The sequence below is a fragment of the Podarcis gaigeae genome, assembly GCF_964106915.1.
Source record: "Podarcis gaigeae genome assembly, chromosome: 14".
Classification (NCBI taxonomy): Eukaryota; Metazoa; Chordata; class Lepidosauria; order Squamata; family Lacertidae; genus Podarcis; species Podarcis gaigeae.
In genome coordinates this window covers 32244970-32270245 of record NC_139690.1, presented here as the reverse complement: position 1 = coordinate 32270245, position 25276 = coordinate 32244970, and the positions used below count along the sequence as shown (strand labels likewise).

The window sequence follows — 25276 nt, the reverse complement described above, 5'->3', positions numbered from 1 at the left end:
AGGAAATGGGTGTATCTTTTGTGATTGGTTCTAGCAAACAGCCAATAGGAATTTCAACCAGGCTGATTGGACAGAGGCAGCCACAGGAGCAGCAAGGGGGCTGGATTAAGGAAATATAAGTGCTGGCCAGAATGGCAGGAGGCCAGGCCAGAGCTTGGTAACCATATACCACTGTGCCTCTCATTTATTTGTCTGACAAATAAATTACTATTTTAATTTCTCTATTGCTGCGTTGAATATTTCATTCCAGCTAAGCGTTAACCACAAGCAGGGTGCTACATAAGCACTACATCACCACTGACTCTCCAAGTAACTAACATTGTCCACTCTCTCTGAGCAGCATGGCTGTGGTTTCTTGGTGGACGAGGTGCAGACGGGAGGCGGATGTACCGGCAAGTTCTGGGCCCATGAACACTGGGGCCTGGATGACCCAGCCGACGTGCTGAGCTTCAGCAAGAAGATGATGAGTGGCGGGTTTTTCCACAAAGAGGAATTCCGGGCCAATGCTGTAAGTCACAGATAGGGAACCTTAGCTTTCATTTGGTTCCACATGCTGCCCTACAATATCTGTGCAGCTGGTTTTGTTTAGTTTTGGTTTTTTGGTAATTTTTCTTTAATGACAATGTTTATCGTTTGGCCATAAAAAATGTTACTTGACGAAACTTTCAAAAAGCAAACAAACAAAACCGGACAACTAAATTTCTTAGCACAGTTAAAAAACAACAACAACTTTCCCCCCAAAATAGTTATTCTCTCATTTCTCCATCTTCTTCTTCTTCCACACCCCTTATATGAAGGACATTATTACACCTTATCAGAACTTCACCAAGGTGTCCAGATAATGCACCATCAATATATTCTGTATTTGCAAGCTGCATGTTCATGTAGCCATCGACAGAGACGAGGTAGCCTTTGTATTCCATCCCCCACTTCAGCTTCACCATCACTGGCTTCCCAGTAAGCCCGTTTAGGAAGGGCTTTGGATTGAGAGGCAGACTCATAGCAACCAGACCAACCTAAGGGCAGCTGTGGCAACAAAAAAATTACTCGCAGGCAGCACGTGTGCCCGCCAAAGCTCTGCTGTGCAGCTGGTTTTAAACCCCTAACCCCTATCTCAGCTGACTCCCTGGTCATTCTATTAAAAAGTGCATTAGAGGAAACTGAACCACACTCAACTCCATTGAAGTGCATGGAATGTTTTGTTTAAATGTCGGCAGGCAGCCTTGTTGCTTTGATGGTGGGCAGCAGCCTGACAGAGGGGCCAAAGTCTCCTTCAATTGTCTTAACGGATCAAGGAGCAAAGATGTGCGAGGCATTATCTTCTTAGCTTGCACTGCTGTTAGTTAAACATACTGGAATCCGTTGTGTTAACCATTTCTTACAATCCTCATTGTTTCTCCTGTTCGCTTGTTCTCTCCTTCCATCCATCTGCCCTGCAGCCATATCGGATTTTCAACACGTGGCTTGGGGATCCCTCCAAGAACCTTCTGCTTGCAGAAGTCATTAATGTTATCAAAAGAGAGGATCTTCTCAGCAATGTTACGCATGCAGGGAAAGCTCTGTTGTCAGGGCTGCTGGATTTACAGGTAAGCCTCCATGCAAAAAAATTTATCAAGTGCTGTGCCATAAATTGTGATTTCTTTCTTTCTTTATGGCTGGAGGCAGTAATGCTTCTGAAAACCAGTTGCTGGAAACTGCAAAAGGGGAAAATACTCATGTGCTCAAGTCCTACATGCGAGTTTCCTTTTGAGGCATCTTAGTGGCCTGATCCAGAAAGACTCTTCCTACGTTGATTAAATCCGCTTGGGTAGGGTACAGGGTTTCTGATGCACTTTTGAGGTGGCCAAGGGCAGTTTGTGAGCTTCCTGTCATTCTACAAATCATCTCACTATTAAGCTACAAACATAGCTTGCAGGTGCCAATGCTAGGCTGGTACTTAAATCACAAGAGTAGGTTTTGAAATGCTACAGAAATCCCAGAATGCCCCAAGAATGAGGCCAAGAAACAGAAGCCTCTTCTGCAGAAGAACAAAACCTTTGAGAATCTGGGGGACAGATTTTAGCACAGCACTAATTTCAGATTGGCCGGTTCTTTGTATTGCGGCTGAGCGGCTATTATAAGAATAAGAAATCCAGGATTGGGTTGCAATCACAGCCCAAGCTTATTAGAAGATGCTGACATTTTATTTGCAGAGAGAATAACAACTTATTTACATCAGGGGCAGAGAACCTGTTCCCTCCCCTCCAAATGTTGCCAGACTCCAACTCCCATCAGCCTCAGCCAGCCTAACCAGTGGCCGGTGTTGATGGGAGTTGTAGTCCATCTGGAGGGCCACAGGTTTCCCATCTCTGTTTTGCATGGACTCAGCCACCGTGGCTTAACCCTCAAGCTTTCCTCAAGCCGTAGATGTGTAATTATGCAAACTGGCTGTTACTGTGAGTGCTGGTAACGCAGCCAAATCCATGTACAGTATCCTCTGCCACAAACACGCTATCACTGCCTCCAGTCACTGTGTGGTGCAAGTAACACGCAATCTCCAGTCGGCAAGGTGCAAGCAAAGTCCTGCCTTCTCCGGCAGTTCAGCAAGGTGCAAGGACTGCTTTGCACCAACAATACCTTCTGTTCTCACTTGCAGTAAGAAGACACCAGCTCCGTTTATTCAGCAAGGTGCCAGCAAAGCTGTCTTCTGCAGCCTGGCTTTTCGTCCTGTGATTCAGCAAGGTTTAGATTAACAGCTGGCAACACCACAGTGTAATATACAACTGAACTGCAGCTATGAAAAAGGCAGATGTCATCTTAGAAATCCTAAGGAGAGAAGCTGAAAATAAAACAGCCGATATTGCTAGGCCGTTACACCTGTCTTTGGTGACACCTGACTTCGACAGCACTGGTCACTTGAAGAAGGATATTGTGAAGCTCAGAAGTTTCAGAAAAGGGGATCAAAAATGGCCAAGGGGTTGGAGGAAGGTTTACAAGGATTGGGGCACTTTAGTTTAGGGGGAAAGGCAAGTTAACAGGGGGACATGACAGTGGTATATAAAATTATGCATGGTGTAGAGAAAGGAGATAATGCTCTCCTACGTACACTCTGGTCAGCGACTGAAAGAAACTGATTCATTCTCCTGCGTAATTTAATAAGAATGCAGTCATCCAATGAATCTGAATGTTAGGAGAGTCTGGAGGGGCAAAAGATAAGTACTTCTTTGCACTCGCTCCCATGGGAGGCAGTGATGGTCACCAAGTTGGATAGCTTTGAAAGAGGATTACACAAATAGTAGGGTTCCCATATTTCAAAGAGTGAAAATCCAGACACAAAAGTAAAAAATAAATAAAAAATTAATGATGTTTTTGAGCTGTTTTTAAGGAAAATCAGCAAAAACGACAATGCTGACATGGGTTGCCATACGTCCGGATATTCCTGGACATTTTGCCAATTTCCACCCAGACACTGCTTCCTACTACAGTATTCTGTGTATGTCTGAGAGATTCCAGCCGTATGGCAACCCTACAAATGCAGGAACGAGAAGGAATTGCAAGCATGGAGTGTGCTGTTGCACTCAGATCTTGCTTGTGGGTTTCCATCAGCTATTGGCTGGCTGATGCTGGACTAAATGGGCTTTTGGCCTGATCCAGCAAACTCGCCTTTGTCTTACGACAAAGCAGCAGCAGCCGGCTTGGTTTTCTTTGAAGTTGCCACTAACAATAGCCATTTTTGTTAGGTTCTATTTGTGTTTGGGGGTCTCTTTTTAGCCTTGCATCTGGACGCCACGGCATAGCTGTCAACTTACAGATTTGAAAATAAGGGACCAGCAGCCTCGAAAATAAGGGATCAGCAGCCAAAATAAGGAATCAACAATTACTTTGATAAAATACATATTTTGTTGCATGCTAATGGCTTTAGATACCTATTAGGTCCATAAATTACCATATAGCATACATTCAACACAAAAAAGCAACAATTTGTTGTTGACAAAGGACAGCTGGACATAGAAAGGGCCCCATTACCTTCAGTAGCTTATTTAAGGGACATCATCAATAAGGGACAGCAGCGGGACATGGCGCTGGGATAAGGGACTGTCCCGCCAAATAAGGGACGCTTGACAGCTATGCGCCTCGCGAGAGGCTTCTCCCAGAGAGGGCAGCTCCCTGGTCCACTACTCATCCTGGCTTCTCTGTTCGTAGCAAAAGCAGAGTTAGAACTGACTTAAATTCTCCTTCCCTCTTTTCAGAGCCGCTACCCACATCTGATGAGCAGGGTGCGAGGGCGAGGGACCTTCTGTTCATTTGACACTCCAAATGATGCTATCAGGAACAAGCTCATTGTACTAGCCAGAAACAAAGGTAAGGCTCTGTGGGGTTTGTAGCTGCACCTGTTGACTTATTTCTCATCAATTTGAGTCGCAAGGGTTTTGGCTACTCTGCATAGCCAATGGCCAGTGATGGTGGGAGTTGTCATCCAGTGGCATCAAGCAGCTGCATAATTGCTCTCATTTTGCATAATAGATCCCACTGGTTTTGTTTTTTATTTAATGCTACTAGTGACAAAAGGGCAGTGAGGTCCAACCTGCAACCAGTGGAAATCTTGATCTCTTTGGCATCAGAGTTCACTGCTATTCTCCACACATGTTCATGCACGTTTTAGCAGGAGTAAGGACTAGAAACTTACTTTAAGAAACAAACAGAACGGAGAGTTTCTTATTTGTTTATAATTTATTGTAAAATAAACTTAATTATGTATTATAAAATAATGCATTGCAAAACACTGAACAATTGATCCTGCGGATTTACAATACTTATGGAAGTTGTTCCAGCATTCCACAAAAGATGATCACTTTGGTAAACAAATCCTCCATGTTACGAAGTCTGTTTTCAAGTCTGCAGATTATTTTGTTTTGGCAATCACAAACCAAGTAACTCAGTGGTGGACTTCAGGCTTTAAAATTTCAGCAGCACCCTGTGCGACACCAAAATCTGAGGGGCCCACCTCTTGCCTTTTGATGCTTGTCATTGTCATGCTGCCCCCCGCAGCACCCTCTCCGCTGGGCATCCAGTGCGAGTGAACCAGTTGCACTCCCCTAAATTCGACCCTGAATAACTTCTTTGAAATCAGAAAGAAAAAGCAGAAAATGTGAGTCACATCCAATGACCGTTAAAGCTTGCCCACTGAAATTGAAGGACGAAGCAAACTTAAGTCCATTATTTCCAAGGAGTCTGCGCTGAGGATAATTTAGTTTTCTATTTGAAGGAGGGATTTGGTGCAAAGTGTACATTCCTCTGCTTGTATGCTGTCTGACTAAAGAGCACAAGGCATTTCTAAACTGCGTTTTCCTGTCCTTAGGTGTCGTGTTAGGAGGCAGCGGCGACAGATCAATCCGTTTCCGGCCTACTTTGGTCTTCCGCGACCACCACGCACACCTCTTCCTGAACATCTTCAGCGACATCTTGGCAGACTTCAAGTAGCTGAGTCTTGCACTGAGAGAGCCCAAATCCTATAAGAGTCTGAGAATAGTTTATTTAAAATCATAAACATATATATAAATATATATATATATATTTTCACTAATAGGAAAAACCGAATTCATAAAGTGGGGGGTTTGTTTTGTTTTTCAAACGTTTGTTTTATTTTCCCATGCTTAGCACCAATTCGAGCTGCTTCGGACTTAAAACTCTGGACACCCTCTGGTGCTTTTGAAATTCCTTGCAAGTATTCTCGGTTCTGGGCAGCCAACTTAAGGGTTGTTCATTATCTTGGTTAGAACACATGCTAGATGTTTGGTGCATTTAGTCTCTGAAGCGGGATTCTTGAGAGCTTCCCGGCGTTTATAACAACAAATTTCCTACCCTTAAGGTGGCAGTGAGACTTTTGAAAATGCACACCTACTGCCACTGATCCAGAGCTCTGTATACATACCAATGCAGATGGGAACAGCTATTCATGCACATCCATGCACACCCCAGAGCCCCCAGACCCACAAATAATCACTGACTGGAGCCAACTGTGTTTGTATTTAAGCAATTGAATCATTCCCCCCTCTTTTTCGTAAAAAACAAACAAACACCTTTTTTTCTTTCCTTGCATATATGTCCCATTTTTCTTCTTCTGTGGTAGCAAAGGTGGTATCTGCCAGGTTCCCAGGACATCTCCCATCCAAGCACTGACTGGACTCAGACCTGCTTAGCTTCAGCTTGCATGCCTTTGGACTCAGACCCTGGGTCCCAGTTTCCTTTTGAGTTCCCCATTGCATTTCCCTATATGCAGAACACCAGAGGCTTATACCCAATTTCTCTTTGATGCAGTTTCCTAACCCTGCATGGGTCACTGCCCTTGAGCATTGTAGATGTTTGGGATCGCTACCCCAACCCTTTTAGTGGAAATGCCGGGCACTGAACTTTGGACCCCTGGCCAGTGAGCTCCTCCTTAATAAAGAGAGGTTCCTTTTTATACCTACCACACTTCCTGCGCCAAATATCTCTGCCAGCACAGAACTCTCCTTTGCTGGAGGATTTTAAGCAGAGCTTAAGTCAGAGATTCATTAGCTATGATTCCTGCATTGCAGGGGGTTGGACTAGATGGCCCTTGGGGTCCCTTCCAGTTCTGGAATTCTGTGATTCTACTAAAGTCACATCGGTGAGACTAAATCATGTAGATGGTGCTTCCGAAGGCAAACATCTGGCTTGGTGCAAAAGGTCTCGATTTGCACATTTAGAGATGCACAATGAACAGCCCTGTTGCAAAGGTGCAGAAAGGCACCCCTCATCTGTCGGAACCAGAATACTAATTTATCTTAGCAATGCTTAGCCTTTTGCAGATGAAACAAGGCCTGCGTTAACTGGTGAATACACCAGCTCATTGAACGTGGGGCAGTTTTTGATGACCTCCCCATTTTACAATCCCAGGCAGGCAGCAAAAGCAAATGGTCCGTCCTGCCACCCCAGACCTGCAGCTGCATGTGGCTGGACTGTGTTTTAGCCTTGAAGCATTGTCACTTGGCCTCAAATATCTTCCATGCTGGGGCGATATGTCGCACACAGATGTCCTCCTGCCAATTTTGGTGTCCAGAGAGAGAGATGGGGGGGGGGAGAAGCAGCAGAGTTTGTGGGTGTGGGTTTTGAAGTTTTGGAGTTTTTTACAAGGTTGTCTGCTAAGCAGAAAGTGTGGACTTTTGTATGGATTGGGAAGAAGATGATATGTTTTAAGGAAAGTCACACACACCACTAAACAATTTTCAAATAACTTCTTCAGCACTTTTAACACTGATTTTAAGTTTCTAGACTTTGTGGTTGTAATACACAAGCATGTGGCTTGCTTGTCCAAGACTGGGCCAAACTCCATGTGCTTTTTTTTAGATACTGTGCCTTTATTCCGCCCCACCTCCCCTCCCACCATGCATACCCTTCTCATAAATGGAGTTCTTTATGGGATGAAGAGACAGAGAAATTCACCCTCCTCTACTCAAAATGCTCTGTCACAACTCCTTACCTTGCTGTCCCTGTCACTCAGTATTGCCTGAAAAGGGGGGGGAGAGAAACATGTGTTCAACAGAAAGGGAGTCTTCTGTATGCACCCCCCCAAAAAAAACCCCATCCTGTGCTATGTCTCCTATTTCCCTTTTAAGACAACATCAGCAGCAGGACCTGCTCTGCCATTAGGCTGAGGATTAAAAAGCCATTTCAGGCAGCTGATTCAGTGCGTCCTGAAAATTCAGCATTCAGGACTGCTTAATTTATTACTGCCAAGGATGGGGAGAGGTGGCTGTGTGTCTCAGGTGCCAAAATAACTTGTCTGGCAAGGGGTTTCAGGCATGGAGGGTTCCCTAGTCCTACCTGGATCTTCTGCATGCCAAGCAGATGTTCCGCCACTGGGTTATGGCCCTTCCTTTTAGGAACATAGAAAGCTACTTTGAATTAAGTCAGACCATTGATCCACCTAACCCAGTATTGTCTACTACACTGACCAGCAGGGGCTTTTAAGGATTTTGGGCATGGAGTCTCACCCAGCCCTGCCTGGGGATTGAACCTGCAATGCTTGACCACCAGAGCCAGGAAATAGCACACAGTGGGGTTATTCCCACTTCCTGGGAATCTTTGACTAATCCTTGTGGTTATGATACGTGGAAGCACTTAGGCAATGACTTCTAAAATCTCAGAAGTCAGGGAGATGGTGGAATAAGATTTGCAGGGGTTGAGGGAAGGGCTTCAGATCCTTTCCCCCTCTCCATCGTCCCCTACTTGCCATGATAAGCAAATCTGGAGTAGCAAAATTATAGCAATGCTGAACAATCTATGCAAAGGAGAGAGACCACGGCATGATTTATGCAATCACAAAATCGCCAGGACCTTTTCAGTAGGCAGCATAGGAAGAAGCAAGTGGAGCCTTCATTGGCCGCTTTGTGTCACCAGACCTGCTGATAGCTGCATTGCCACTCTTTGGCCATTTGTAATGGGGGCGCTGTAGGGCAGCAGGTCTCCCATTGATCAAACTGCTGGAATTCCACAGCAGGGCACCTTGCACTTGACTGCTGGAATCCCCAGTTCAAGACTGCCCTGGCACCTTACAATAGCAGTATCGTACCAGTCTGTACCCTTGGGTACCTGTTAACTAAATAGCTCCAATAATCCTGAGTGCTCCAAGTCATTAGTTCCAACAGGCTAATTGCTTCTTCCTCACATTTCATTTTATACTGCCCCTTGCCTATTCTTAATGTCCAAAGAACTCCTTTACCTATGGGGATAGGACATAGCTGTCAACCGTCCCTTATTTAGCGGGAAACTCCCTTATCCCAGCACCATGTCCTGCTGCTGTTCCTTATTGATGGTGTCCCTTAAATTTCCCAGGTTTCATGCTTGCCCGACTTGGGAGGGAAGCAGCGGCTCGGGGTCCTCCGCCACGAGAGCGCGCGCTGGCGCCGCCGTCCTGGTGCGAGGAGTTCCATCGGCCCTTCCCTGCCCGAGGGGGGGGAGGGAGAGAGACTCTTGCCCACGCCGCCCCTAAGCGGCAGTAGTGGTGGCAGCTGAGGAGGCGGCCTGAAGGAGGAGGAAGAGGAGGGGATGGGGAGGGACGCAGAAGGGCGGCGCTTCAGCGGTTGCCGCTGCGCGGCAACCGCCTCATGCTGGATTAACAGCATCTGTCAATCCTACCAATGTATGTAACTCTTTACCATTGCAAAATCCCTTATTTTGGCTGCTGATCCCTTATTTTCAAATCTGTAAGTTGACAGCTATGGGATAGGAATATATACACCCAAAGGTTCCAGGCCTCTTTGTGCATAAGAAAGAAAGCTTATCCCACAGCTTGCGACACTTAGCATTTCAAAACGTAGTTGGGGTGGGGGTACTAAACTACTTAACGCTCCTGCCCTTGGGAGACTGGACTTCTTCTGCATGTTTTTCCAGATATTTCCCCGCAAGCACCCATGCATCAAAGTTTAATCTCTGCCGCATCTTTAGCAGGTTGGAGACCTTTGGGAAAGAAGCCAGACTCCATTGCCAGTAGCAGGGAATCAGAGTCCTTCAGCATATCGACACAATTGACGTTGTAGGCATCCCTAGTGAGTCTTGTACTTTAGCTGTGATTCCTGCGTTGCAGGGGGTTGGACAAGATGACCCTGGGGTCCCTCCCTGCTGACGGAACCCCAAGATCTGGTAACCTGCACATTTGCCACATTCTTGTTTTATTGTTCATAAAATAACTTCTCCGCCTGTCCGGTTTCTTCTTTTAAAGTAATTTTTTTTAATGGAACACTGTTAACTGTGAACACGTGTGCACAACCTAACCATGGCTCTCAGACCATGGTGGATGCTTTAACCTAGGGAAGCTCTATGGTGTTAACAGACATCCTTTTTTAAAAAAGAAAGTAATAATCTTTGTTTACAGCCTCTCTGTTAACTGTGCCAAATTCATGCGTGAGCCAGTACCTAACTTGATGTAGCCAGTTACCATGTCGCACAGATCCATGAAATAACGTTTCCTGTGTTAATCAGTATTCTTAAAATAAAATATTTATAACTGAAATATGACGGGAGTAGAGGTGTTTTTTTAAAAACAGGGGGAGGAGACATTTGGGGCCAACGAGTCTGAGGTGTGGGGTGTGACGACAACATGCCAGTGAGGAATGGGGGCAGAAGTAAAGGATTAGAATGTTTATAAAAAACAAGTTCGTAAAATCCTGCATGGTACAGAGAAAGTGGATTGAGAAAGGTATCCTTCCTATCTTGAAACACTAGAACTTGTGCATGTTCAATGAAGGTTCAGCATAAAAGGAAGTTCTTCATGTAGCTCATGGTTAAACTGTGGAACTCACTGCCACAGGAGGCAGTGGTGGCTTTGTTGGGCAAATTCACGGGGAGAAGGCTATCCATGGCTACTTGTCATGAAGGCTATTATGTACCTGCACAGTCAGAGGCAGTAATGCTTCTGAATGCCCATTGCTGGAAACCGCAGGAAGGGAGAGGGCTCCTGGGCTGGGGTCCTGCTTGCAGGATTCCCATGGGGCATCTGGTTGGCCACAGTGAGCAGAGGATGCTGAGCTAGATGGGCCATTGCCTTGATCCAGCAGAACTCCTCTTATGTTCTTATAAATAAAAATTATTATTATTATTATTATTATTATTATTATTATTATTATTAAGTGGGCAGAACAATGAATGTAAAGGTTAACCTCATAGGGCAAGGTTTTTTAATACACACCTATCGTAACTAACGAAGGGACGCGAGTGGTGCTATGGTCTAAACCACTGAGCCTCTTGGGCTTGCCGATCAGAAGGTTGGCGGTTCGAATCCTCGTGACAGCGTGAGTTCCCGTTGCTCAGTCCCTGCTCCTGCCAACCTAGCAGTTCAAAAGCACGTCAAACTGCAAGTAGATAAATAGGTATCACTCCGGCAGGAAGGTAAACGGCGTTTCCGTGCGCTGCTCTGGTTCACCAGAAGCGGCTTAGTCATGCTAGCCACATGACCCGGAAGTGGTACGCCGCTCCCTCGGCCAATAAAGCGAGATGAGCACCGCAACCCCAGAGTCGGCCATGACTGGACCTAATTGTCAAGGGGTCCCTTTACCTTTACCTAACGAAATGCCATGATCAGAGTTCAAGGAAGCATGCGACTGGGGCAAAAACACTCAAGGCAAGTACAAAAGGAAGGAAAGCCCAGAGGGCCCGACAGGGCGTGCAGTTCATGTGAGTATGTAGTAATGCAAGAGCTTGGGACTAGAAATTCAACCTCTACTCTCTGTTGGATGTGAGTGAGTCTCTCTGTCTGGCACATATGTACATTCATGCTCTCCACAGAACTATTCACAGCTGGTGGCTTTTGTTGAGAACTGGCCAGAGCTCACTCTGGTTGGATTGGGGCCTAATCCTGCATCCTGATTCAAAATCCAAATGTATCCAAACAGACGAAAACCTGCTCCTCGATCTCGGGAAACATCGCCCCAAAATTGATTATATCTGATCTGAAGAAGAGTCCGAATGCATAGCGAGCATGCAACTTTCCAAAAAATAATTAGATTTATTTAGTTAATAAATCCAGAGGATTCCCCCATCACTCTGAAGAAGTAGCATCTACGGTGGGGTGTGAGAATCATCCAAAATTGCTTCCCTTTTGCACTGCTGGAAGTGTTGCCATTGGCCGACCAGCGCCACTAGAAGCAAACCAACATGGTGACCGCAAAATATTACAAATTAACAAGGAATGATCCCAAGGCTCCCGCTTGCTCCCGAGGTCACCCAAGCCCTCCAAATACTTTGGCAAATGCCTCCTTGTCCACAACCTGCCCATAGCGCAGACTAAAATACAGGACGTTATCTCGGTCGTACCGCCTGAGTGGTAGCAACAGCTCGTTGGGGTCTTCGCCAATGTCCCCCGGAGTCATCACGGTGGCGACCGGGCAGTAGATGTCCCTCCTCCTCCCCCAGAAGGTCAAGTGAGCCACTTTCAACAGGGTGCCGTCTTCGCTCAGGTACATCATGCCAATGATGCGCCGGAGGAAGAAGCTCATGCCATAGAGCATCGCAGCAGCAAAGCAAGCAAGGCCTGTACAGTAAAGGCACTGTGCCAGAGGAACTTGGTTCTGCCAATAAAGGACCCAGATCGGCGGGAGAACCAAGATGGTCAGGCCTGTCTGCAGCAGCTTCAGCCTTGAAAGGATTCGGCAGTACTTGATCCACGGAAACCTGTAAATCAGCTTATACTGATGGGTGCTTTCCAAGTTGGGCCTCTGCTCCAGGGCGCGTTGAGAAGGGGCCAAGGTGCCCAGCCATCTGGGTCGTGCCGGCTGGCTGCCAGGAGCTTGCTGACTGCAGGGTTTGAGAACCGTAAGCACGCCAAAGTGACGGGTGGAGGCTGGGAAGCCCTTCTGCCATCGCAGAGGAACTTGGTTTCGCAGACACCTTCCACAGGGTGCAAGGAAGGGCAGGTCAACGCAAGCGGTGAGGATCCTGGCCTGAAAGACAGTTCCATGAGATATCACTGGGGTGGAATTTGTTTCTCACACCAAGGGCCACCTTCTCTTCTGGGGGGGGCACCTAGGGGCAACATGCAAACATGGGTGGAACAACAGGTGTAAATTTTACCAACGTACACTCACACACATCTCTATTCTTCAATCACGCAAGCAAGAGGGTAACAGGGATCCCAACCAGCCATGAACATTCAAGGAAGCTGTGAAGCAAGGCTGGAGAGGGGTGTGGATTGTGGGAGTCCCAAAGGCCAGGCAGAAAGGCCATATTTCCTCCCAACCGCTCACCTGGGCCTGAGTTTCCCTATCCCTCAAGAGATTATAACATGTGGGGTAGCTGGACCTGTCACCATCAGATGCATGCAGCCGCTAACTTTTCGCTCAGGACAACTTTATTATTTACACTGATTGATTTATTCTGAGAGCTCAGAGAAACATCCCCCCCTCACCCCAAGCCAGGCTGGCCAGTTTTTCTGGGGTGCTTTCTGCATCCCTCAGGACCACATGGGGCTTGATTTGCTTGCACAAGCTACCTGTAGCAAATGGTTCATTCTCTGCTCATAGATTCCACTTGCAGAAAGGGTCTGAACCCAAAGGTCCTGTTCAGCATGGTCACATCAAACCATAGTTTAGCATGATAGAAATAAGCAGGGACAAACCACAATAAGTCTCCAGTTCTTGTGCACCAGACTCTCTCCCCCCCACCCCAGTGTCAAGTGTTCAGAGGCTTTCGCATCAGCTCGCTGATGGTTTGAAGCTGGCCTGTTTGAAACTACCCATATTTAACACTAATTACACTTTATCAGAGTGGACAAAGTCCCATACTCCTCCACACTTTCGTTTATTTGTCTTATTATTACATTTATATCTCCCCTATTCCCCCAAGGAATTCAAAGTGCCATAGCTGGTTCTCCCCCTCTCCACTTTTATTCCCAGAACAACCCTGTTCAGGTAGACAGTGGTTCAGGGGTACCCAGTAGCTGAGTGGGCATTTGAACCCAGGTCTCCCAGAACCTAGTGTGACACTCTAAGCTAGGAGCTGCCAGCACAGTGCCCTCCATGGCAGTTGTCTTTTTCCTCTCTTTTTTGCACTCCTATGAGCCCCAGCCAGAGGGATGCGAGTTGTAGTCCAGCAAGGTCTGAAGAGCGTCACGTTGGCTGACCTTGCTCTAACCACCACACCACGCTGCCTGATGCACCCCCAACACCACAGACCAGTTTCCACCCAGCTCTGCTCCTCTGCAAAGCTATTTGCTTGCCATTTGGGAAGCAACCCGAAGGGGAATCCACAGCACCGCTTTACCATGAGGGCAGCTGCAGCAGCTCCTGAATGGGGCACTTCTTACACCACGAACCCCTTTGACTCGCCTTCAGATGCAGACACCGCTTGGGCGGCCCGCTGCCTGCTGGGGAAAATGCACGTGGGCTATGTCAGCTGCTGCGTGGCATGCCGGGAATTGTAGTGCCTGGCTCCTCGCCCTGTGGAGAGGTAGAGTAACACAGGGCACTGTAGACACGTGGAACTTCCGGGTTCCTAGTTTAGACCCTGGGTGGCTGGGGCGGGCGCTTGCTGTTTTGTTCTCTCACTTGCTCCTCGCATATTTTAGAAACTATGATATATTATCCCATTTTTCCCCGCCCCAATATTATATATTGTTTAGCATGCTGTTAGAAAAAATATAATGCAATTTCCTCCCTGGAATATATACATATATATTGTTAATGTTATTATTTATTACGTATAATATCAGATAGATAGATAGATAGATAGATAGATGATAGATAGATAGATAGATAGATAGATAGATAGATAGATAGATAGATAGATAGATAGATAGATATTTTTCCGAGTGTGGAAGTGAGGCTTTTGCCCCGCATATTGTAACAGTCGAATAGTAACCTAAAGTGTTTATCGGCTACTGTACTCTACTCTAGGCTCCCTTTTCAGTCTTCCGCAGGGCATGCCGGGGAAGCGCATGCGTAGACGTCAACCCGCCCTCTGTGCGGCGTGCTGGGAGTTGTAGTCTTCCTAACTGCGAACCCAGAAGGAAGCGAAGCGCCTCTCAGCCGGCCACCTCATCGCTCGGGCAGGCAGCGGCGGCGGGTGACACTCGAGTGGCCATGGAGGAGGTGGGCCGCGGGCGGACGCTTTGCCTCTTCGACGTGGACGGCACCCTGACCGCGCCTCGCCAGGTGGGAGCCTGGGGACTCCACTCTTGAGCATGCCTCTGGGCATGTGCAGAGGGCTTTTAACCCCTCCGTTTAGGAACAGCTGGAGGAAAAGTGGGAGGTGCAGTGCGGGGCTTTTCATAGCTAAAATAAGTAACAATGAAAAATGAAAACGCAAACCTTGCTTTTTGCTCTTATAATTTATGAAATTATTATTTCGCCATTGGTATATTAATATTAAAATACAATATGTAGTAAAAGGATCCAAATTAGAAGGCAAATTTCTGCTGCAGCAGCAGCAGCATTCATTGTAATTATCTACTGTTCCTTGTTAGAAGTTCAACATATTCAGCTACTGGTTTCCAGAATGCAGCTTGTTAATTTGGGAGCTTATTAAGCAGCTTATAAATTCATAATGAATCACAGCAACAAATATAACGCTGATCCGTCTCTTCTCTGTGGATCTAGAAAGTCACCCCAGATATGGCAGATTTTCTGCAGGCCTTGCGGAAGAAGGTGAAGGTCGGAGTTGTGGGCGGCTCAGACTTCGAAAAGATTCAAGAGCAACTGGGAGACGATGGTATGAATAGAGCACAAGGAAATTGAGAAAGAAATTGCTTGAGTACAGGATAGGGGACTTTTTATCAGCCTAAGGGCCGCATTCCTTCATGGACAACTTTCCAGGGGCCACATTTCAGCGGAAGGCAGGGCTAGAGACAAAAGGTGGGTGGAACAACATGACTTTGACCTTTGAACAGTAGCCAACAGTGCAATCATACAACAATCTGTATTTCTGCACGGACACACTCTCTTCTTCATCCAGGCAATTAAGACCACAGTTTTCAAGGACACATTCTAGCTAGGCAAAAGTACCTGAACTGGGGAAAGAGTCCGAGGGCCACATAGCGAGTGCTGGGGGGCCACAGGCAGCCCCTGAGTCTGAGGTTCCCCACTCCTGGTTGAACGGGAAAGTGCTGGTGGTTATAAGCATCACGGATTTCCTCTTCACTTGGCACCCTGCCTGATCAAACTAATTTACTCTGAAGCAACTTTCCTCACATATTATTTGTGCTCATAAACCAAGCATGGCCAAGGACTTGCCATCTGGCAATGCTCTCCATTTTCAGCCGTGTGTAAACTGCTCTTAGTTAGGCTGAAAGGGGTTCAGGCTGGGTATCCTTGTGAATGAAAGCTTGGCTTTAGACAAAATCATGGAGCATAAGACCTGCCTGCAAGTTGCTAGCCTGGTAGCTTAATAGCAATTCCATGTTTGGATGGTGTAAACACTGTTGGTAGCATAAGAAGCTGGCTTATTCTAAGTCTGACCACTAGCCCATCCAGCTCAGTACTGTCCACACTGACCGGCAGTGCCTCTCCAGAGTTTCAGGCAGGGGCCCCTTCCCTGGAGAGTCCTGGGACCTTCTGCATGCAAAGCAGATGCTCTATCACTAACCCATGGTCCTTCCCCAAACCTGTGAGTTGGTTGCTGCTTACCCAACAGGGAAGGGATGTTAAATTCATGTCGTTGCAGGTGTTAAGATGTAATATTTCATTCTTGTATCCAGGAAGATACAAGGGGTTTGGGGGGATATGTGAGAAAGAAATCTGGGACTTGTTGCACCCCACAAGAATGACGGACCCCACAAGCCATCTCTGCATCGTTGTGTCCTAATTACATTACACACACTCCCATGTTTGTGCATTACATTGGAATCACTGCTCAGTATTCGCTATCATATAGAGCAGGTACCAAAAATAATACAGCAAAGGCCTGACATCAATGAGCAGGGTGTTCCAAAGTGCAGGGGCTACAATTATGACTAAATTGAGGCCAACCTACCCCCAATATTGGGGAGGGTCTTGTTACAAGAGGTGCCTAAAATGTCTCTGATGATGCTGTTCTTTAACATTTGTTCTTCTTAGTGATTGAAAAGTTTGACTACGTCTTCCCGGAAAATGGTCTCGTGGCATACAAAGATGGGAACCTCTTGAGTAAACAGGTGAGTTTGCGACTTGTGATTAGCTAAGAAGGTGGATAATTCCCTCCCTCCCTTTACTCAAAAATGGGGGCTGGGAGGTGCTCCAGCTTCTTGAAAAATAATGGTTTTCCCAAGTGCACTGACACTGCTCTCTTATTTTTCATTGGCCTTGTTATGAGTACAATTCTTTGGCACACACCAAAGTTTAGTAGTAGAGGGATTGATAGCTCCTTGTTCATGCTCAGAGACATCAAAACAACGAATGCCAATTACTGGAGGAGTTTCATTGGAGCAGGGCTCGTGGACTCTCAATGCCATCCAGCAAGGCTGTCTTTGCATTGCCACGTGAAAATGGTATGTTAAGATCACCTTGTGGGGAATTCTACCTCTTCAGAAAGCAGCCCTGAAGACCAACTGTCTGGGCCTTTGAGAGTGGGGCTTGGAACGAACACAGAGACTCCTGCGATTAACAACACAGGAAGCTGCCTTCTACTGATTTGGTCCATCTAGCTCAGTATTGTCTATGCCAGGTTTTCCAAAACCTGGGACTACAACTCCCACCATCCCTGACCACTGGTCCTGGTAGCTAGGGGTGATGGGAGTTAAGTCCAACAAGAGCTGGAGACCTAAGTTTGGAAAACACTGACTGGCAGGGCTCTTCAGAGTTTCAGGTCAGGCAGGAGTCTTGCCAAGCCCAAGCCCTGCCTGGAGGTTTCCAGGGGATTGAGCCTGCGACCTTCTGCATGCCAAGCAGCTGCTCTGCCACTGAGCCAAGTCGCCGCCCCCCCCCCCTGGTAATTGTGGAACTGAAGCCCATCTTCTTATTCTTTTGTATACTTCTTTGTGGAGACAGACTCCCCTTTGGAAAACCCTTTTTCCGGTCTACATACCTAATCGCTTCCTGTTCTGCTTTCCATGTAGAGCATTCAAGGCCAAATGGGCGAAGAGCTTCTTCAAGACTTGATCAACTATTGCCTGAGTTACATTGCAAAACTTAAACTGCCGAGGAAGAGGTGGGTGGTTCCAGCTTCCTTCCGTGGCCTGAGTCAGATCGAGGCCCATTAAACACCTCCCCACAAAATAGAGGTGGCAGAATTGCCGGCTCTTATCCAACCTTAGTCATACTTGTTATAGGCCCACTGAAAGTAATTGACATATCTAATGTACTCTGAGCAGAATTTAGATGCCTACAACCCTTTTAAGTTTTTTATTTGAGGGTTACCACAAAAATCTCATTAAAAGAACAACATTGGCTATCAGTGGTCAAACAAACCATTAAGGTGTCAAGGAAATCATCTTATTTAAAAAATGCCAAGGCTCTTTATATGGACAGTTTTGAGCCACCATATACCGTATTTTTCGCCCTATAGGACACACTTTTCCCCCTCCAAAAATAAAGGGGAAATCTGTGTGCATTCTATGGGGCGAATACAGGCTTTCGCTGAAACTTGGGAGAGCGAGGGGGTCGGTGCGCACTGACCCCTCTTGCTCTCCAGGCTTCAGGAAGCTATCAGCAAGCCTGGGGAGCCCACGGGAGTTCCCGCAGGGCTCCCGAGGCTGCGGATAGCAGCCTGCCGCCCGGCACCCAGGCCGCCCTGAAGCAGAGCGCCCTGCGCGCCAGGCAGACATCGGCCAGCCCCACAAGCTCGGGGGACAGCTGGGAGGCGCAGCGCCGTCATACCGCTGTTCCCCGACCTGGTTTTGGGGGGGAAATAAAGGGGGGGAAATTTCCTTTATTTCCCCCCAAAAAACTAGGTGTGTCCTATGGGACGAAAAATACAGTATTACCAGGCCTTAGTCACACATCAGACTTCTGCTTCAGGTTACAATCCACTCCTCCCTTACCTGGGAGTAAGTCCATTGAATTCAGCGAAGCTGCTGAGCAAATGTAATACAGACAGACTTTGTAACTCTCCAAAACCAGCTGAAGAAACTTTCAAGTTTTGTTTTTCAAATAGTAGCCATATTGAACTACAGTTGTACCTTGGAAGTCGAACGGAAGCTCCTGCAGCCAATCGGAAGCCCTGTCAGACATTCGGCTTACAAAAATAGTTTGCAAACTGGAACAGTCACTTCCAGGTTTGCAGTGTTTGGGAGCCAAAACGTTTGAGAACTAAGCTGTTTGAAAACCAAGGTATGACTGTACTCTCTTCCCCATTTTTGACATGTCATTGACCTCTGAAAATGCATTTTCTGTTTTTCTCCCACGTATCTTCCTCCTTCACTACAACGGGTGGGCTTGCGTCCTAAAAAATACTGCTGTGATGCCCCGTAACTGACCTCCCTCCTAGACGCTGGTCCAAAGAGCTTTGTTTACTAGCCTAAGTCTGAGGCAGTAACATCACACCGTGTCTCTTCCTAGGGGCACTTTCATTGAATTCCGAAATGGGATGCTGAACATCTCTCCCGTGGGCAGAAACTGCAGCCAGAAGGAGCGGATTGAATTCTATGAGCTTGATAAGGCAAGTGCACTTTTTCCCCATGCCGTCGTAACATTTTGTTAGCAAGTCCCCTTTATGTTGAAGCTTCACGTCCCCTTGACCATCGTCAGTGGCACACAGCCAGGCCCTTTGGGTGCTCTGGTTCTATGGCCAAAGGCCTACATCTGCATGGGGAAAGGCTGCAGCTCAGGGGGAGAGCATCTGCTCTGCATGCAGAAGGTTCCGTATTAAATCCCTGGCATCGCCAAGTAGAGACTGTAGGTAAAGGTAAGAACCCCTGGACGGTTAAGTCCAGTCAAAGGTGACTATGGGGTTGCGGTACCGGCGTTTGTCCACAGACAGCTTTCCAGGTCATGTGGCCAGCATGACTAAACTGCTACGGGCGCACAGAAGACCGTGACAAGTGCCAGAGCGCACGGAAACGCCGTTTACCTTCCCGCCACAGCAGTACCTATTTATCTACTTGCACTGGCATGCTTTTGAACTGCTAGGTTGGCAGGAGCTGGGACAGAGCAACGGAAGCTCACCCGTTGTGGGGATTCGAACCACCAACCTTCCGATCAGCAAGCCCAAGAGGCTCAGTGGTTTAGACCACAGCGCCACCCGTGAGAGACTATAGGAATGAGGGTTGGCCAATGCGACACCCTTCAGATGTTGAATTCCAAATCCTGCATCATCAAAGCCATTGCGGTCAGGGATGATGGGATTTGTAGTCCATCAGCATCTGGCAGGCATCATCTTAGTGTAGATCTACTCTAAGATTCTGGCACAGAAGTGAAAAAGCATTGTGATCACCAGGTTATGACTCTGAAGTGGTTGAGAATTAATGCTATAAATGCATGGCACAACATAGGAGCATAGGAAACTGCCTTACATTGAGTCAGAGCATTGGTCCATGCAGCTCAGCATTGTCCATACTAACCGGCAGTGGTTCTCTGGGCACGGATGTCTCTCAACCCTGCCTGGAAGTGCTGGGGATTGAGAAACTGGGACCTTCCTCATACAAAGCAGGTGATCTGTCACTGAGCTGTGAACCTTGAATAACCGTAAAGACATTCAGCTTTTATCTTCCAGAGGTTTGCTGCGTGAGTCTTGTTGCATTTTAAAGATGAATCAAATATGTTGTGGCGTAAGTGGATGCATGAAGCCAGTTTTACCAAGTCCTTGACTTCTAATGCCGTCATTCCTGGGTGGGATAAAGTACTGTAGTTTTCCATTGTGTTTTCGGGGTGTTTCTTGATGAGAAGATCCAGAAGAGCTGACAAAAATCCCCCAAACACACAGCAACAGAGGAGCAAGCTTCTGGAGTGTCTCAGCATGTCTGCATGAACTAGAATGTGTACACCGGAAAGCATCTCAGAATCTTGCACAACTCTGTCACTTTCCACAGGATCTATGATCTGCCTGTGATGTCGCAAGCTGTATGCCTCTAAATACCAATTGCTCTGAATCACAAGAAGAGTGCCGTTGAACTCAGGTCCTGCTTACAGGCTTCCCTGACCGACCACTGTGAGAATAGGATGCTGGGCTGGAGGGGGCCATTGACCATTGGCAAGGGCTCTTCTCATGTTTGTACAATCTTCTGTCAGATACTCAGGGTCTCTGTAGCAGACTCAGGTCCCCCCAATGCTAGAAAGCTTTGAAAATCATTGTATAGCAGAATCCACGTTCTCATCAACGCTCTTCCCCGTTTTGTTTTTCTGAACAGAGGGAGCATATAAGAGATAAATTTGTCGCTGATTTACGACGAGACTTTGCAGGAAAAGGCCTCACATTCTCCATAGGTATTTAAACATGAAATATCACTCCCCTAAATCATTTTTGTTTGTGCCAAAGCACAAGGATGAGTCTGGCTATTCAGGTGTTGCCCTCGCCTTGTATTACACGACTGGGAAAAGGAAAGGGAGAAACATTTGCCACTAGGTTTTCAGAGGCACTGGAAATAAAAACAAAACATAGGCTTGGGATAAGGGTGTCCACACATTACATTCAGCAAGCGTACAGTCTGTGTACCTGCGTACTTCTACAGTTATTTGCATGAAACGTTCAACAAGGGTACAGCTTGTATGCTTGCAAAAGTTGAGTTGTACTACTCAGCAAGTGTACACTCTTTCACACAAATGCTTAGACCTGTGTTCAGTGTAATGTGTGAACAAGCCTAGAGAAACACCTGAATTACTACTGACATATTCGTCAATCCAGGAGCACAGGTAAAATATATTTTCGGCATGTTACTGGGACAAGACTCGCCCTGACCTAGCCACTGTGATCCACGCGACGGTCACCTCCAGACTGGATTATTGTAACTCGCTCTACGTGGGGCTGCCCTTGAGACTGACCCAGAAACTCCAGCGGTGAGATAGCATCTTCCAAGGTCCTTCCTGCTCAGTAAACCTTCTAGGTCATTTTTACTTTACACTGTACAAAACGTGCTGCTGCTGTTCTAACTTTTTGTAACCTCTCTCCAACCAGGGGGCCAGATCAGTTTTGATGTGTTTCCAGATGGTTGGGATAAGCGATACTGTTTAGGAATTGTTTCCCAAGACAGCTTCAAAACAATTTATTTCTTCGGAGACAAGACAATGCCAGTAAGTGCTAGACTGGAACGTGCCAAGAAGTTTCAAATACACTTTCGGGATAAGGATTCCTTGTGGAATTGCAATAGAAATTCATGTGCTACCCGCGTGAAATTGATATATAGATCAGGAAGGAGTAGTCTCTATGGCCCTCCAGACATTGCTGAACTCCCAACCACCCTGGCCAATGGTCAGGAACGATGAGACACAGTCCGGCTAAAATCTGGAGGGCCACAGGTTCTCCATCCCAGATAGATAACTACAGTCGTACCTTGCAAGCCAAACGCCTTGCGAGTCGAATGTTTTGGCTTCCGAACGTCGCAAACCCGGAAGTGAGTGTTCCAGTTTGTGAACGTTCTTTGGAAGCCAAATGCCCGACAGGACTTCCACGGCTTCCAATTGTGTGCAGGAAGCTCCTGCAGCCAATCGGAAGCCGCGCCTTAGTTATAAAATGTTTTGGAAGTCAAACAGACTTCCAGAGCGGATTACATTTGGCTTCCAAGGTACGACTGTTTTGCAAATATTTTGTCCATTTTCTGCCCCCAACCCCTTTTAACAATTTCACCTAGACCCAGTTTTCAGGGAAACTGCCCCCTCTGGTCAGCAGTACACAGAGCAGCACATAGTTCCCCATCTTTGTAGCTCCCATCTTTGAAGTTCTCATCTCCATCGCACTATGCAGAAGGCAAGAATAGCAGGGTTTCTACCTACGCTCCACCTTTTCCTTCCAAAAGTAGTCTCTCCTTCGTAGCCCCAGAGAAATTAAATAATACAGCTGTGTTGGCTGGGGCTAATGGGAGTTGTAGTGCAAATTGGCCGTGCGGGCTGGGACTGATAGGAGTTGCAGTCAAAAATATCTGGAGAGCACCTAGTAGTTGGTGAAAGCTGCTATAGCTCCACAGTTATGCTCACCTGAGGCCTCACAGCAGGTTCTTTAGCAACCTCTATGAAGTTCTGGGTGTGGGGTAGCTCTCCAGTGAGACTGAAAACTCCAAAGTGTGATTTGTGTGTGTGTGTGTGTCTTATTCACAGGGTGGGAATGACTATGAAATTTACACGGACTCCAGAACCATCGGCCACAGCGTCACGTCGCCCGAGCAGACAAAACAGATATGTGAAGAGTTATTCTTCAACTAGAAGCGCTTATTTTGTGCGAAAAGGGAGCAGGTTAACTTCAGGACCAAAATTTGTAGAATAACTGCCTTGGGGTGAAGATCAGGATCAAGACTGTGGTGTGCAGGAGGTTGGGGGAAGGATTTAACTCTTCTATCTCCCCCCCCCCCCCCCGAAGCTGCTGTTTGTCCAGAAAGCGGCAATTATGAGGCAAATAGAAGTTAGCTGCGTCCCTCCACGGCAGCTATTTTAAAAATAGGGGAAATTGTCAGTCCTGTTAAATGAATGATTGCTTTTCATGTTGTGCGCAGTTTCTGTTTTGCATGATCATAGCTTGCCTTTCAGGCTGATTTCCTAGAGATTGAAAAGTTCTGCCATAACAGAAATGTCAAAGGCAATTCCTGCCCCGCCTTCCAGACCAAATTCCTAGACACACACCAGGATCTCTTCCAAGCAACGTGTATGGATGGCTTCTTCTGCCAACACTGTTCTGTCCCCACTTTCATTTTTCTGATTGCTGAGTAGCTCTGAAAAACAGGCCTCACGGTGGAAGCCTTGCAGGTAGATCACAACGTCCAGAAAGGCTTTGCTTGTCCCAGTGACTTATTGAAACAGGCAGCTGGAGTGTGGTTTTAGGGTAGAGGTAAAATTCTGGCACAGGAGCCCATCTTTCATCCACCACCCACCATTTGCTGCTGTTTCAAGGGTTCTCTGGTTTGTTTCAGAATTTGTTGTCTCAGTAGGGTATGTTTGGAATTTAATGTACTGGAATGCAAAGGGATGGGAGATTCCCACTAATACCTCACAACTGGCTTTTTGGAATATGGTGCAGTTGCTAATCCTGCCATGCAATTTCTGTTAAAAGCTCATACTTCAAGTTGGACTGCCACATTAAAATTCTTATGAACAGGGAATAACGTTTTGTTTCTCCAGATATCTCCCTCACTCCCAGAAAGAAAACCCTCTCATATATATCAATAACACCCAATTGCCTTTCTGTCATCAGCACACTGGATTTGCCTGGCTGGGGATATTTGAACCTGTTCTTGAGAAGTACAGTCGTACCTTGGTTGTCGAACGCCTTAGTCTCGTACGTTTCGGCTCCTGAACAATCGAAACCCAGAAGTAACTGTTCTGGTTTTCGGATGTTTTTTGGGAAGCCGAACATCTGACGGGGCTTCCGATTGGCTGCAGGAGCTTCCTGCAGCCAATCAGAAGCCGTGCTTTGGTTTCAGAACATTTTGGAAGTTGAATGGACTTCCGGAATGGATTCCGTTCGACTTCCAAGGTACAATTGTCTTTTATATTAAGTAAAGCCATTGTTACACCCAGCTCGGTATGGTCAGCATCGCTGATTTCTCAAAACCACAAGCAGTTACGCAAATTAAATGTATTTGCATAATTTATCCCAATTACAGAACTCGTTTTTCTAAAAACAAAAAAACACCACCACCCTTGCCACAGATTTTCAGACGGTTTAGTGCAAAAAACAAAAAACCATGGCCAGATTCAATCATATTAGTGTCAGAGCAGGAAATGAATAGCTGAAATGTCCAAATTCAAGCCAGCATAGTCTCTGTAACAAAGTTTAAAAATGCACTGCAATTCCCTTTTATGGAAATTCCAGGAGCAGAAGGAAGAGGGGGGCATTGAACTTCCACAACTGGTTTCTTTAAAAATTTTTAAAAATCCAGCTATTCAATGGAATGCATATCCAGTTGAGCAGGAGTCAAGCACTGGTGTAAAACAGAATGCAGAAGGGGAAATCATTCAGCAACTGATCATGGCTACCACTTTTAAACACCACTTAGAGGAGACGTTGCAAATCAGTGAGCTTACTCACACCCGAGACCATTTCTTCAGAACAGTTGTGTGATGCAGCAGGGGGAGGGGGAGATTAACGCTATTCTAGGCTGCATCAACAGACGTATAGTGTCCAGATCAAGGGAAATAATAGTACCACTCTATTCTGCCACCTGGGGTCCCATGTCCACAGTTTTGGGTGCCACAGGTAAAGGAGGACATTGACAAGCTGGAAGGTGTGCAGAGGAGGGCAACTGAGGTGCTCATGGGTCAGGAAACCAAGTGGTAATAAAAGCGATTGTGGGAGTTGGGTATGTTTAGCCTCCAGAAGAGAAGACTGAGAGGTGGTATATTAGCCATCTTCAAATATCTGAAGGGCTGTCATATGGAACAAGCTTGTTTTCTCCAGAGGGTGGGGATTCAAACTGTAAGGAGATTCCGACTAAACATTAGGATCTTAGTTGACACCTAATTACTTTCCTGCCTGTTGCAGCAATTGCAATTTGCACTGTGCTGCATGGTTTTTAATTATATTTTTATTGCTTTTTTATTCCTTACATATTGTATTTTATTGTCTTACAGTTTGAATGATGTGGCATTCAAGCTGTAAGACAATAAAATACAATCCAGGAAGCAATTAAAACAATTAAAATCAATATGTATTATTTAACGCAGTGAACGTGCCACCTCCCATCTTCAACCATGATCCTACAGACACACGACTACCTGAATGAAGCTCATGG

The 25276-nt window shown here is 46.5% G+C and overlaps 3 protein-coding genes and 1 pseudogene across 6 annotated transcripts in view; 2 read left to right on the top strand and 2 right to left on the bottom strand.

Annotated features, from left to right (window-relative positions):
• Positions 1-10012, top strand: part of ABAT (4-aminobutyrate aminotransferase) — a 44208-nt gene extending 34196 nt beyond the window's left edge. For both annotated transcript variants that reach the window (XM_083710941.1, XM_083710942.1), the window contains 4 exons: positions 341-508; positions 1440-1586; positions 4230-4341; positions 5339-10012. In XM_083710941.1, the coding sequence (XP_083567067.1) occupies positions 341-508; positions 1440-1586; positions 4230-4341; positions 5339-5460 (549 nt within the window). In that variant the 3' untranslated portion in view covers positions 5461-10012. The remainder of the gene's footprint in view (positions 1-340; positions 509-1439; positions 1587-4229; positions 4342-5338) is intronic.
• Positions 607-1097, bottom strand: LOC310831028 (small nuclear ribonucleoprotein F pseudogene; annotated as a pseudogene). The gene has a single exon. The product of its transcript is annotated as a small nuclear ribonucleoprotein F pseudogene (transcript).
• A 1469-nt stretch (positions 10013-11481) lies between the features above and the next one.
• Positions 11482-14444, bottom strand: TMEM186 (transmembrane protein 186). Its single transcript, XM_083712025.1, has 2 exons — positions 13756-14444; positions 11482-12437 (listed from the first exon to the last, which is right to left on the bottom strand). The coding sequence occupies exons 1-2, from the start codon at positions 13756-13758 to the stop codon at positions 11718-11720; spliced, it is 723 nt and encodes a 240-aa protein (XP_083568151.1). The 5' UTR covers positions 13759-14444; the 3' UTR covers positions 11482-11717.
• A 66-nt stretch (positions 14445-14510) lies between these two features.
• PMM2 (phosphomannomutase 2) lies at positions 14511-23647 on the top strand. Of its 2 annotated transcripts, XM_083712023.1 has the most exons (8): positions 14511-14645; positions 15090-15201; positions 16545-16621; positions 17522-17613; positions 18963-19062; positions 20750-20825; positions 21514-21629; positions 22650-23647. In XM_083712023.1, exons 1-8 carry the CDS (start codon positions 14574-14576, stop codon positions 22752-22754), a joined length of 750 nt encoding a protein of 249 aa, XP_083568149.1. In that variant the 5' UTR covers positions 14511-14573; the 3' UTR covers positions 22755-23647. The 2 variants fall into 2 exon arrangements, with proteins under 2 accessions (XP_083568149.1, XP_083568150.1); XM_083712024.1 differs by lacking the exons at positions 14511-14645; positions 15090-15201 and adding an exon at positions 15218-15344.
• Positions 23648-25276: the final 1629 nt, after the last annotated feature.

Excerpts from the sequence above, each read along its gene's own strand:
- PMM2 (XM_083712023.1), top strand. The coding sequence starts at position 14,574 with ATGGAGGAGGTGGGCCGCGGGCGGACGCTTTGCCTCTTCGACGTGGAC. Across the intron at positions 15,202-16,544 it reads AGAGCAACTGGGAGACGATG|TGATTGAAAAGTTTGACTAC; the intron begins GTATGAATAGAG and ends TGTTCTTCTTAG. Across the intron at positions 19,063-20,749 it reads AATTCTATGAGCTTGATAAG|AGGGAGCATATAAGAGATAA; the intron begins GCAAGTGCACTT and ends TTTTCTGAACAG.